At 40.5% G+C, this 12681-nt stretch overlaps 3 protein-coding genes across 3 annotated transcripts; 1 reads left to right on the forward strand and 2 right to left on the reverse strand. All coding sequences in view use genetic code 12, as the record gives it.

Annotated features, from left to right (window-relative positions):
• Positions 1 to 214: 214 nt before the first annotated feature.
• On the reverse strand, positions 215 to 1600 carry KGF57_003910 (uncharacterized protein; the record flags this gene model as incomplete). Its single annotated transcript, XM_051753377.1, has 1 exon — positions 215 to 1600. The coding sequence occupies one exon, from the start codon at positions 1598 to 1600 to the stop codon at positions 215 to 217; it is 1386 nt and encodes a 461-aa protein (XP_051607771.1).
• Positions 1601 to 2358: 758 nt separating this feature from the next.
• Positions 2359 to 3846, forward strand: KGF57_003911 (uncharacterized protein; the record flags this gene model as incomplete). Its single annotated transcript, XM_051753378.1, has 1 exon — positions 2359 to 3846. One exon carries the CDS (start codon positions 2359 to 2361, stop codon positions 3844 to 3846), a length of 1488 nt encoding a protein of 495 aa, XP_051607772.1.
• A 639-nt stretch (positions 3847 to 4485) lies between these two features.
• Positions 4486 to 8415, reverse strand: LRG1 (Lrg1p; the record flags this gene model as incomplete). Its single annotated transcript, XM_051753379.1, has 1 exon — positions 4486 to 8415. One exon carries the CDS (start codon positions 8413 to 8415, stop codon positions 4486 to 4488), a length of 3930 nt encoding a protein of 1309 aa, XP_051607773.1.
• Between the last annotated feature and the right edge of the window lie 4266 nt (positions 8416 to 12681).

Genomic DNA, 12681 nt, shown 5'->3' on the forward strand with positions numbered 1-12681 from the left:
GATGGTGCTATACATGAACCGTGACGGTAAGGGTAATATTGCGCAATATTGATATGAAATGTGGGAGGTTGAAAATGAAGGATTGATCTCAAGTTTCTTTCTGCAGTCGCGTAAACAAAATGTGTAAATATATTATAACGCGCCACCTGCTGATGGTCACGTGAGATGCACGTACATTATAAATGAAATCAAAATCTATACAAATTGACTGTATCTAGTCATCATGAGCAGCCAAGGATACACCGTGTTTATCTAGCGCCTCTTGCGACAAGGCTAAAGTATTGGAAAATAGGTGGTCATCGACATAGTCTCTGAAGGTCAAATATCCTTCCACCTTGTGCGTATAAAAATGCTCTCGATGGTACAAGTCCAACTTCTTGTTTGATCTGAGCCTCTCTATAAGATCTGGATTGGATGTAAACGGCCTTGAGAACCCAATCAATGTACGCTCATCCGCATTGACGTCTTTTATCAAAGAGGAATAGTGTTTTATCTGACCATCTGTAATCTCCAAATTGGGATTGTTGGACGCAATACGACTGGGGTCCCCCTTGTAGTCTGTTGCGTACCCTCCAGCTCTGATCACAATACCCGACCAAATCAGTAGCAAGGCTGCATTTGATCTACCTGAAGGATTTTGATCTACTGAGCCAGAAACACGAGGCTCTTGAATCGAAACGTAGGCGACTTCCTCACCAGAGAGCCTGCACTTCTCCAAGAATGACATCATATGCGCACAATAAAGAAATGGTGGAAATGTTTCATCCATGGAGTATTCGTCCTCTGGGTATTCCATTCCAAAGTGTGTCGACCAAGCACTAAGTCTAACGCCAAATTTTGCGCTTCCGATCTCGGGGTGTCTAATGAACATCTCAATAATTTCCTTCAAAAATCGGCATCTATTTTCAACCGATCCGCCATATTCATCGGTCCTTAAATTGGATATCGGCGAAAGAAATTGTTCAATTAAGAATCCCGAACTTCCATGAAGTTCAACCATATCGAAACCTGCAATCGGCAAACAATTTACAGCTGCAGTCACAAAGTCTTGCTGCATGTTATGTATTTGCTCGACTGTTAGCTCCTGCAACGGATAATTCAAGTCTTTTGCTGCTTTTGCTTGATCTGACGAATGGTATATTGATGTGGGAGCGAGAAGGGGAAGTCCTTTTTCTTTCAATAAAGCTATGTTTGATGTTCTCCCTGGGGCAAAAATCTGACATGACACGTAGGAGCCATTTGCGTGTATTTTGTCCGTGATCAACTTCAAGGCTTTGCACTGTGGGCGACTCCATACTCCAGACTTGTACGGCAGCAATCCACTTCTTGGTGAGACCAAGCACGACTCAAAAATGATCAATGAGCCACTGACCTTACTTCTGGAATCGTAATACTCCAACATCAAATCGGTGGGAAAATTTTCTCCGTCATTGGTCGATCTTGATCTGGATGTAGGAAGATGAACCACTCTATGATTCAATTGTGCATTGTGTCCAACTACTATTGGTCTGAACAAATTGGTGTCCTGTAGCTGCGTTGACATCGGTCGGTATTCATAATAGATTCCACGACAAGCTCTGAGTTTCGATGATAGCACCATTTTATATGTTTGAATAAATTGGGCATTTCCTCTATAATTTTTCGCAACGGTCGGGTACTCTCGCTGCGAAATCGGATCGATTTTTTTTTTTTTTTTTTTGAAAGCTCGACAGTGTATTCCGTTGTGAAGTTTTCAACTAAAGAAGATGCGATTGAATTCATAGAGGCGATAGCGCGTTAAACAACATGTCCTCTATATAGTCGAAGGGGTTGCAATTGTGCCACACAAGTGAAATATCATCTAAGCGAGTATGCAAACTTGAAAAGGTCCGATATTCAAGTTCCTGTGTTCTTCCCATATACCCAAATCGATTCAAGCTTGGCCATTGATATATGCCGTTTCCATAAACAGGTGAAAGGAAAGGTAAATCTCCTCCTCTAATGACTGTTGATTTAAAGCTACACACAGTCAAATGGATTCTCGCCAAATTTCGATTTCAATTGAGCGAAAGATATTCCGAAAGCAATGAAGAGAAAAAAAAAAAAAAAAAAAAAAGTGAAAAAAAGTTGCAACTTTGCCGAGGGAACGGGCCAAGTTGACACATTCTTTCATATCCAGATACAGTCGAAACGTACTTGAACGACAATTTTAATGTCACTAGAAGCANAAAAAAAAAAAAAAAAAAAAAAAAAAAAAAAAAAAAAAAAAAAAAAAAAAAAAAAGTGAAATAAAGTTGCAACTTTGCCGAGGGAACGGGCCAAGTTGACACATTCTTTCATATCCAGATACAGTCGAAACGTACTTGAACGACAATTTTAATGTCACTAGAAGCAAGCTCGCAATACTCCGAACTCAATAATGAAGCAAACAGTAGCAATCATGTTCCACATTCACACAACCATCCGACATTGCAAAAGGTGGAGTTTGAAGGTGAAATCCTCACCATAGATACGAATAACTGGAGACACTCCAAACTTTTACAAACCCAGATTATCTCATCGTACCTTGTGTTTATATTGTTTGGTTTGAATGAACAAACTGTTGGAACATTGATTCCAAAGCTACAGGAGCATTACCACCTCAGTGATCTACATGTTAGTTTTATTTTTTTCAGCTCTGTTTTGGGGTACTTGACAATGGCATTGGTGAACAACAAAACCCATGACCAATTAGGCATTAGAGGAGTGGCAGTATTGGGGGCATCTGCTATGTGCTTGGGCAACTTGTGCGGTTCTTTTAGACCGCCATTTCTAATTTTTCTCATTTGCTATTTCTCAAATGGAGTTGGCCTTGGAGCTTTAGATGCGTCATTAAATGCGTGGATGGGTAACCTTGTTGACTCAAATCAATTGTTGGGGATCTTGCACGGTTGCTATGGTATTGGAAGCTTAATCTCACCGAGTTTGATTACTTATCTTTTGGAAAAACTGGACAACCCATGGCAATGGAACAGCTATTACCTTTTAGTTGCATCCTTCGGTGCAACTGTGCTTATACTAGTTGGCTATACTTTCAGGTTTGAAACTCCAAAGAAGTACAAGTACATGGCCCAACTAAGGCACCAAAAGTCCAAACAGAGGAGGCCGCATGACGACAACGATGTGAATGAGTTCGAGCTAAACGACATGAACAAGACCAATTTTGATGTAGAGGAGGATGCGGAAGCGGAAGAGGAAGAAGAGCATTCAGCTACATTTATGCAGGCGGTGAAACTGCCTCTCGTATGGGGCTTTGCAGGAATTCTCTTTATTTACGTGGGTGGTGAGGTTGCCTTTGGGGCTTGGTTGGTAACATACTTGTTAAGGATAAAGGACTGGACATACAAAGCGTCATCCCATATGGCAACTACGTTCTGGTTAGGATTAACTGTGGGTAGATGCACACTTGGCTTTGTAACTGCTCATTATTTTAGCAATGAGTTAACTGCAAATCTTGCCTACATTGTGGGCTCTTTACTTGGTTACGTTTTTTTCTGGTTTCTTTCATTCACGCAGCAAGTGGTATTTCTATTCATTATTGTGTTTGTGACTGGGGCAATGGTGGGGCCAATCTTTCCCACCACTATTGTTGCTCTGGTCAACATCTTACCTGCAAAATATCAAACTGTCGGCATTGGCTTTATTTGTGCATTTGGTGGTGGAGGAGCTGCCGGTATCCCATTTTTGGTTGGCCTATTGGCGGATTCAAGTGAGGGCGGGTTGAAGGCATATCCAGTGATGGTGATTATAATATTTGCAATACTATTGGTGCTGTGGATGGTGATTATTAAAAAGCACGCCAGAGGGTACAAAAGGAATACGATTTGAGAGAAAGGTACATGTTGTATGCGGGAAATACAAAGAACGGTGAAAATTAACACACCATTGATCTAACTTATCTCTACAATGATAGATTCGCAAAAGATTTATATTAGATGCAAAATTCCTACTCTAAATTCTAGCTAGCATATTTCATGAGAAATCACTCTCTATATCTTCCCACCAAGTTCCTTCCATTCGCTAGGTGTGTAACCTTTCTGAGTAAACGCATGAATTGAAGCAATCTCATCTCGTAGTTGGCTGTTGACCAATCTGTGTCGTGCTAGTTTATTCTTGCCTTCAAATACTGATGATACAATCACAACTGCAAATGCCTGTCCGCAACCACCTGACATGTCTTCAACTTGAACAAGATCCGCATTTAGCCGTTCTTGGATAACTTGTTTTAGTGAGTCTGATGTAAGTGCCGTCATGAAGAATAAATAGAGTGCACTCCGGAGACACTGTTGAGGATCTTCAGCTGCATAATGAGATGAATAATCCAGCACAAGATTATGAGAGAGAGAAAAAAAAAAAACAAAAAAAAACAAAAAAAGAATAGTCAAGATTTTTATTGTCGCAGAAAAACAGTTTGCGACACTAAATTGTTTTGATCTCATTTTTAATATTACATTATGTGCACTATAGCTAGTTTGCGCTATTTTCCTTCAAAACAGCTTCGATCTGGTTCAAGATCTCTTTCGACGACAAGTCCTTCTCCACTCCATCGAACCCACATGCGCTGAAAACTTTCATCAACTCTGGGGGGATAATACTTAAGTCTTCATGTTGCTCAATCAATTGATTCACAACCTCAATAGCCAAGAAGTATGAATCCCCAGTTTGTTCTTGCTGTCCTTGTGACTGCTTAGATATGAGAATGTTTGGTGCTAGAACCGTGGCCAAATTGTGGGCATCCATCTTGGACCCAGTATCCTTATCTACTTCGGAAAATGACGCCACCCAGCTGAAGAAATATAACAAGACCTCAAGAAGGTTTCGATGATCACGAGGTAGCAAACAATAAGTTAGTTGTAAAATCTTGGTCTTTCGGTCGGGTATCTGCTCCAACTGAGAAGAGATCCACAAATCGTAGTAGTTGAATGTTAGCAATGGGGTAGGCAACTCACGCAACCATTTCTTCATCAATGCAGCTAGTTGAACCGCGGTATGAACGCTAAAATCGGGTGACTTATGAGGACTCTTGTTGATTTGCTCGGTCAACTCGCGAAGCTTTTTGATATTACCATTCAATCTGAAGATGCCTTCCACTGACATATCTTTTTGCTTTAAAGCGTTGATTACGTCATCAATAACAATGGGAATTCTCAATTTCGAAGGTCCCACACCAAGATCAGAGTCAACGCCATATTTCTTGGTCAAAATACTCAACTCAGTTCCAAATACTGCATTTCCTTTATCTTTTGACGAGCCGCCACCGCCTCCTCCGCCAAATTTCAATTTGTCCCAAAACGTTGGTGGCTTCTTCAGCTGGATCAAAGCTACCAACTCATCCTTGTTGTATTTTTCATGGTTCATTTGACACAAATGTACAATCGCAACATGTCGCATGACAAAATGTTCACGCTTAGTCAATTCTGAGTAGAATTTTTGCTTTGTCGTCTTTTGCGGGCCGCTGCCAGGAACCGTAGTATTCAAAATGTGATCCAATGCACTGCTTGGCGTAGTTTGTATGGGGCTGTGCCCACTTCCTTTCAATTTATGAGATCCAGTTCTTTGGTATGATTTACTTTGGTGTTTGAATGCGTTCGGTCTTTGATCGCGCGCTTGCTCAGCGGCGACGATTCTCGGAATATCATCTAAAGTCAATGATTTCTCATTTTTCAACAAATCAGAGGTACGATCGAGATGCGTGGCTGTCATTTGTCTCTGTGGCTCATCTCTGATCTGTAACTGCCTCTTGACTGACAATTCTTCCTTACCTTCAAACGAAAGTTGCGAGCCACTACTAGATTTCCTGCCAAATTGAGGTTGCTGAGCCTCGATAGCCAAGTCACCCAAATTTTCAGAAAGGATGTTTTCTCCAACTTTTGCTTTATCCACATCATCCTCGCGAGCTTTATCAGCTTCAGGAGCTGTGATAATCACAGATTTCCGTGCCTTCTTCTTCACAGACTGCGACAATTTCTGACTTTGTCTCTTGCTTCTTAGACTGGTTACGTCATCTAAAGTCTTGGTGTAATCATCGTGCTCATGGTTTATCTCTGGGGCTTGCAAAAGCTCGGTATCTTTTTTTGTTACCGGTGTTGGACTGTCAAAATCGATGTTCATTACTGATCTTGACCTTAGCAAGGCAATTTTCAAAAGATAAACTAATTGAGACAAATCTGACACAACTTCAAAATCGGTAATCCCACTGCCGTCGTAACAATTAGAGCAAGTGATGCACTGGCGCGCAATATTAAAGCGTGTCTGGCTTACTTCGGATTCATCAATTCGGCGATGGCATCTGGCGCACACAAAACATTTCCAGTGCCACCTATGATCGCCAAGTTTGACACATGATTTTTCAATACTTTTCGAGCAAGCGGTACAGGCATCAGTGGAACTTTGCGGCACAGTCAATTTCGCTTTAAACTCTTCCAATCTTTCCCTGGTATCAAGTTTATTTGATTCAACGGATTCATACCTAGAGACTAGATCCAAAAAATGATCCAGTGCATCGGTGGTTCCATTTAGCTTGTTCAACTTTAGCGCGTTGTACAACCCAATTCGTATCAATAGCTTCAAATAATGAGCAGATCCAGTGATCACCGACAAAAGCTCGGCTGACAATGTTCCTGATTTGGATATACTGGCAGACTTACGCAATATCGCCAAGTAGCTCATTATTTTCCCAGTTATGTTTCTGGGTTCTTTCTTTACGAATTGAAAATATTCATTCTCAGTAGCAGACGAGTCCAGGTTTTCCAATTCAGGCAGTTCCGGCTTCACCAACATTCTTGCTGCAATTTTACACTCCAGAAGAACAAGATCCAATGCCCGAAATAAAATCTCCACATTCAAAATTAGCTTTCCAGTGACTATCAACCCATTGTATTTGTTTCCCGTGCAAGCGTTAAGAAGCATGTCGGAAATGCACGCAGCTGTGCTCTGTTCATAACCTGATAGCATGAGCCAGCAATTCATCACCACATGTTCAATATGTTGCTCTATGCCCACTAGCCTTTCTGAATTAAGGCTTGTGTCCGACATTTTGATTGCTCTCAAGTCAGCTAGTTTGTCATCTGGTAATCCGTATGATTTTTGCAATCCAACAGAATCAGCTGTAATGCACACATTCCAAAACTTGTGTACCATAAAACATTCTGGGTGCCAATGCTGGGTCCTCCCCCCTCTGTACAATTCCACAAATTGTTTCAAGATTGATGATTGACACCCTTCGCAATGGGACGCATACAATTTTGAATAATGGTAATGACAAAAGATATCATTCTCGTGTTCAAAATAGCTTTCATCTGAATCGAAAACATGCTGGCAAACCGAACATTTGAAATGCTCCAAGTGGTACTTGTTGCCCAACGCAGTTATATAAGGTCCTCGCAAGGCATTGTTGCAACTAAAACAAATCAAATCAAGCTTTTTAAAGTAATCGTATTCACAAAGTGCAACCTGCGTAGACTTGCCATTTTGCTTGACCTCAAACGGGAAAAACTTTGCGGAACACTGTTTACCACATTCATGGCAAGTAAAGCAGTCAACATGATATGCACTTTGAAGAGCGCGAACAAATTGGCCGGTTATCTCAAGTCCACATCTCTGACATATTTTTCGACTTTTCTTCTTGGTTCTGGTTCTAGTGGCAACATTCGATTGCTGCTTGGGTGGGTCCGGGGGGTCATTATCAACAAGATATTTTTCTTCAGCAACTTGTTTTTCAGGTGTTGGTGATATAGCAATTGAATGTCTCTGCGATGGGTCAAGATTTGATCGCCGTGACGCACTTCCTTCAATTGGTGCTTGTCTAATAGCCTCTGGAGTGTGATATCCATTGCTTGAAACCGGCTGATTGTGTTGTTGTTGTTGCTGCTGCTGCTTCGGTTGCGGTGGCGTGTTTACAAAGTTCGTGTTTGCTTCCCTTGGTGTTTCATTCAATGGAGTAATTAACATTGACCAGTTTGGTTGAGCATCATTGGGTCTGATTAAATGATCATGCTGCCAGGCACTTTTGCTGGCACTTGGTTGCTGTTGTCGCCTCATCTGCGGTGACGGCGGTGGAGCAGACGAAGGTTTGGGCGACGATACGTTCATGGGATACGCAGGGTATTGCAGATATGCGTTGTGGCTAACCGGGTGAAATAAGCGGTGTTTTGGATTTTTGTGATCTGAGTTGTGTGAGTGTGATCGCGAATGTCTACTGTGCCCCAGTCTCCGATCTGAAGGGGGTGCTGTGTTGGGGATTTGATGAGTTTCTGGGTGACGTGTATAGTAGTAATTTTGCATGTCATCGTTTCTGGTCACTGCTTGCATCGGAGACGCCAATTCGACAGGCCGTTGACTTGGTGTAGATCTGTCAACCAGGCCGGTTGGATTGAAGTCATTTGGAACTTTGCTCATGGTTTTATGTAGTGTGATTTGACCCGGTCTTGTCGCCTGTGGGGAGGGAAGGAAAGAATCTAATAGTTGGGTAATAGTCTACAAATGGAAAATGGGGTTGGCCTTTGGCTGACGTTCAGCACTAAAGTGAAATTGCTTGGAAGTGTTTAAAGAATGACGAAAAGTTGGATTGAATTAGATCAGGGGGCGGTTCAGTAAAAAGCACACCGTCTTAACACTGTACTGTGAGTAGTTGGAAACGAAAAGTAGTTTTGAATCACAGTGACTTTCTTTTTTGTCTTTTTGGTTGATAGATTGTGTATACTGTGTGATTATTTCAGTGTAAGTATTAGTGATGATGTGCAGAGTGTTTGAACGTCTTTGATAAAGTATGGTTTCTTATACTTGACAGGTTTTCTTATGTGTGTTTTCCCTCTGTCTGCTTTATTTTTTTTATTTTTTTTTTTTCGTTTCTGTTGATTTTCTGTTTTGGGGTTTATCTTGTTTTCTCTCTCTCTCTTTGTTGTTTTTGTTTTGATTTCGATGTTGTTGTATGCAGTATATGTCGTATTTTGAATGCGAAAGCCTCTTGTCTGATGTGTGTGGTCTTATTCCTTCTAAGACAAAAACCGCAAAGTATATAAGATGGCCATGACCACAGAGTTCCAACCCTCTCTCTCCCCCCCCCCCTCCACCAAATCACGTGTTAATTAGTAAAATTGTGTTTGTGGACTACATGCAATTAAGTTGGAGAGCAAAGAAAATGGGCACCAACTTCTTGGGGTAACTACTGCGAAGAGAACCCAGTGTGAAACGCCGAAGTCTTTACTAGCTTTTTTTATTTTTTTTTGACTCGGCAATGAGGAGGCCTGAAGTGATTTTAAGTCTCTTTGCTTAGCTCGTCTCTTTACCGAATTCTTGATACACTTATGACATTTCGACAACTTCGGTACTCGTCCTAGCAAGCTAAACACTCCCACCAGGGTGAAAACGAATTACTCCTATGCTAATTCAAACTCTATTCACGGGGTTAAATTTGTTTATACTCTGGTCTAGGGTAAAGACAAGTCTAAGAACCGTCCCTCAATGTCGCGTAATATTTGTCACATTTTACTTTTCAGTTTTAAACGAGGAAACAAAAATTAACAAGCTATGGCGAGGATGCTAACAATAGAGAAGATAACACTTTAACACGTCCAACATAATGCAGGTTGCAATGACAGACAGATCAAAGATATATTTTGCGTACTAACATTGGAGAGAAAGATTTAAACTCTGAGTTATCAGCCTGCTAGCCTCTGTTGGCTGCTAACGTGCCGTAAGTCTTTAAGGAGAAATCTAGACACCAAAGACATCAAATAGCAGCCGAATTATTGGCTGACGAACTTTGTGCGGCTACGTGTCAAAGCAGGGATTATTTTCACGTGACTGCGTGCGCCATTCACGAACAATAAAAATGCGTTTACATTTAAAACCTCTTACTAAGGCATTTCCTTATTTGTTTTTTGCAGCTGAGTCAACTGATTTCCCTCCTTGTGCTAGAACATGTGGCTAAAATTCTCCATGAGATAATATTATTACATTTCGCTCTTTCGTTCCAGACTTTTGAGCCAATTTTGCATTCAAATATTGTAAATATATTTTTGAGAGAAAACATTTACTAAGAGGTACGCATCACCTTTGCAAAAACCATATTGTTCAAATCTTATATACTGCCAAGCAGCAGTGTCTAGAAGGTGATTAGAGCAAGTGAAAATGTGTTTGTCGGTTCGGCACAATAAGGTAGCCACATTTGGAGGTTGTTCAAAAAGCAATTGGTAATTCAACAAAAACGGAGTGGCGCAGAGTAATACACTCCACTGCTGTGTCCTTACGAGTATACCTTTAGTCACGCGTCTCAAAATTTATCGTTGCAATTACATACTCGTTGAGTCAAAATCTCCAAATAGATGCCAAAAAAAAAAAAAAAAAAAACGGCAATGTGATTTTCCCTTTCCGGGCCGTCAGGAGCGGCAATTCCTATACGTTTGCATGTCCTAATAACCGCAGTCTTGTTTACATTCACTCGCAAGTCTTTTCATTGTCATGCAGAATGGACCAACTTCTCCTCTTGCCTTTTAGCTCAGTTTACACATATTGTGCTATTTGCGGGGTAAGCATTGCTAAAATAGAGCGACCTCCATTACATAATGTATCACGGTTAGTTTACCTATTTTCTCGTTGTAATATTGCCTCACTTGCAGGAGACTGAACCAACCCCATTTAGCATAATGTGGAAACTAGGTATACAACCGTACATAATCGCAATATGAGAACACTTGAAACAAATACAATGCAAAGTGGCATCATTAAAGTACTGGCTTTACCTATCTTGATCAAACCTTTCTTTTTCGAGGAGAAAATAGAAGCTGGCAAAAAGATGTTAAAAGCTCTTACAAACAAACTGCTGATGCTAGGCTCGTAATTTAATTTTATGTAGTAGCACAAAACCGCCTATCGCCGAGCAATAATAAGCATATTTTTTGACACTCCCAAGAGATATATCACTGGCTAGTGGTTTTTCTTGAGGGATGAGGGGAGAAGGGGGGGGGGGGAGGTGAGGACTGAGTACAACTTTAACGGGATAAAAAAGTTTCCTTCCTCTGGCCCTATCCCAAGGTGGCATTCCATCCAGAAAAACCAAAATTTTGGAAGATTAGATGCGTTCCGCAACGTCAAACTTGGATCAATATTTTGTCGATCACACTTGACCGTACGGCACGAAAAAAATAAAAGAAACTGATAAATAAATTACACAAAATGTAAATAAAAAAAATGTAACCACAGTTTATCACACAATGCACCGCCAAACAAGAGGCATCAAAACAATAGGATTTGCTTATCATCCAGTAAGATTGCGAGAAAATAACATTACCACATTAGAAATAGCACATTGCACAGTTCAGAGTATAACTGTGAACAGCCTTTATGTATGGATTGACTTACGACGACGTTCATGTTGTGTAGTCAAACACGAGGCGTAACTTACGGGGTAAAATTCTTCATTTCATTTTGCTCATTTCGAGCTCACTTTGTCTTATCAATTAGGCGCCACAAAAAAAATAGGCTTTTAATCTTAATGACGATCCGCCTTCTGTGCCGTGCGAACTTAAACTTGTTCTGTTTGCAAAGTTGTATGAGAAATAAGAGCGAGCGCATTTAAAAATTGGTCAACACTTATGTGGTTTATAGAAGTTGATATTGTGCAACAAAACTTTAAGCATATCTGTGATAAATACTCTTCATCGCATGATAATATACCCGCCCACGAGTAGGTACCAATACAAATTAGGGTACCAATCTCTAACCGCATGATCAACTGTTGCCCCATGCTCGCAAAATCCTGGATCATACTGTCCGATTTAAACAGATCATGTTTTTACCACCACATTGAACCCTTGACAAGAAAAGCAGAAAAAGTTAAGGAAAGAGAGTTTTCTTTCTTTTTTTTTTTGGCCAAATTTTCAAATCCGATCGTCCTGTCAAAAAATTTCTTAGTTTCCAAGAAAAATATGGCTTGAAATTGGAAATGCACAGGATATAAAATATTTAATTCGAAACTGTGGATTTACTTGAAAAAAAAAAAAAAAAAAGAAGACGGATGATGCCGCTTGCTCCCATGTGAGGTTCCACCTTCGAGCCCATCTTTACACGGTAGGTATAATTGCTCACTCGTGAGAGTTCACCACAACCGGCATTTGAGTGCCTTCAAGGATCAATAGGAAGGTTATGAACTCAGGGATATCTAATCATTATCCGGTATTTTTTCTAACCGTGATAGATACGTGTTTTGTGTCATTTAATTGTGGATTGCGAAATGAAATTCAAAAAGATATGTGAGGCGTCAATTAAAGTTAAATTGCATACACCTTTTTGCATATTAAGATTGAGGTGTGGTCACTGAAAATGTAGGTTATCTTTGGTAATAATTTTCCTAAAGTGAATAAATTTTGTTGGTGCCGTACGGTCATTGTTATCTGTGGTAGCGGTAATACAATTAGTGATATGATCACAACGATAGACATTTTCCTTAAACCCTAACAAAACGGAAGAGTTTGTTTCGCTGCGTTATAAATAGGGAAGTCCTTTCCTGTCTTTCTTGGTACATTACGAGACGCTAGTGTTATCATCCTTTCCTCAATACCATGAGCAGCGAGAAACACCTTCACCCAGATGCTGCAGCTGCAGCCCCTATAACATCAGTCCACAGTGTTGGTAGTCATTTAGAAACACAAGATCACGAGGTGA

This window comes from Candida theae (assembly GCF_024610275.1).
Source record: "Candida theae strain CBS 12239 chromosome Unknown scaffold5, whole genome shotgun sequence".
NCBI lineage: Eukaryota > Fungi > Ascomycota > Pichiomycetes > Serinales > Debaryomycetaceae > Lodderomyces > Lodderomyces theae.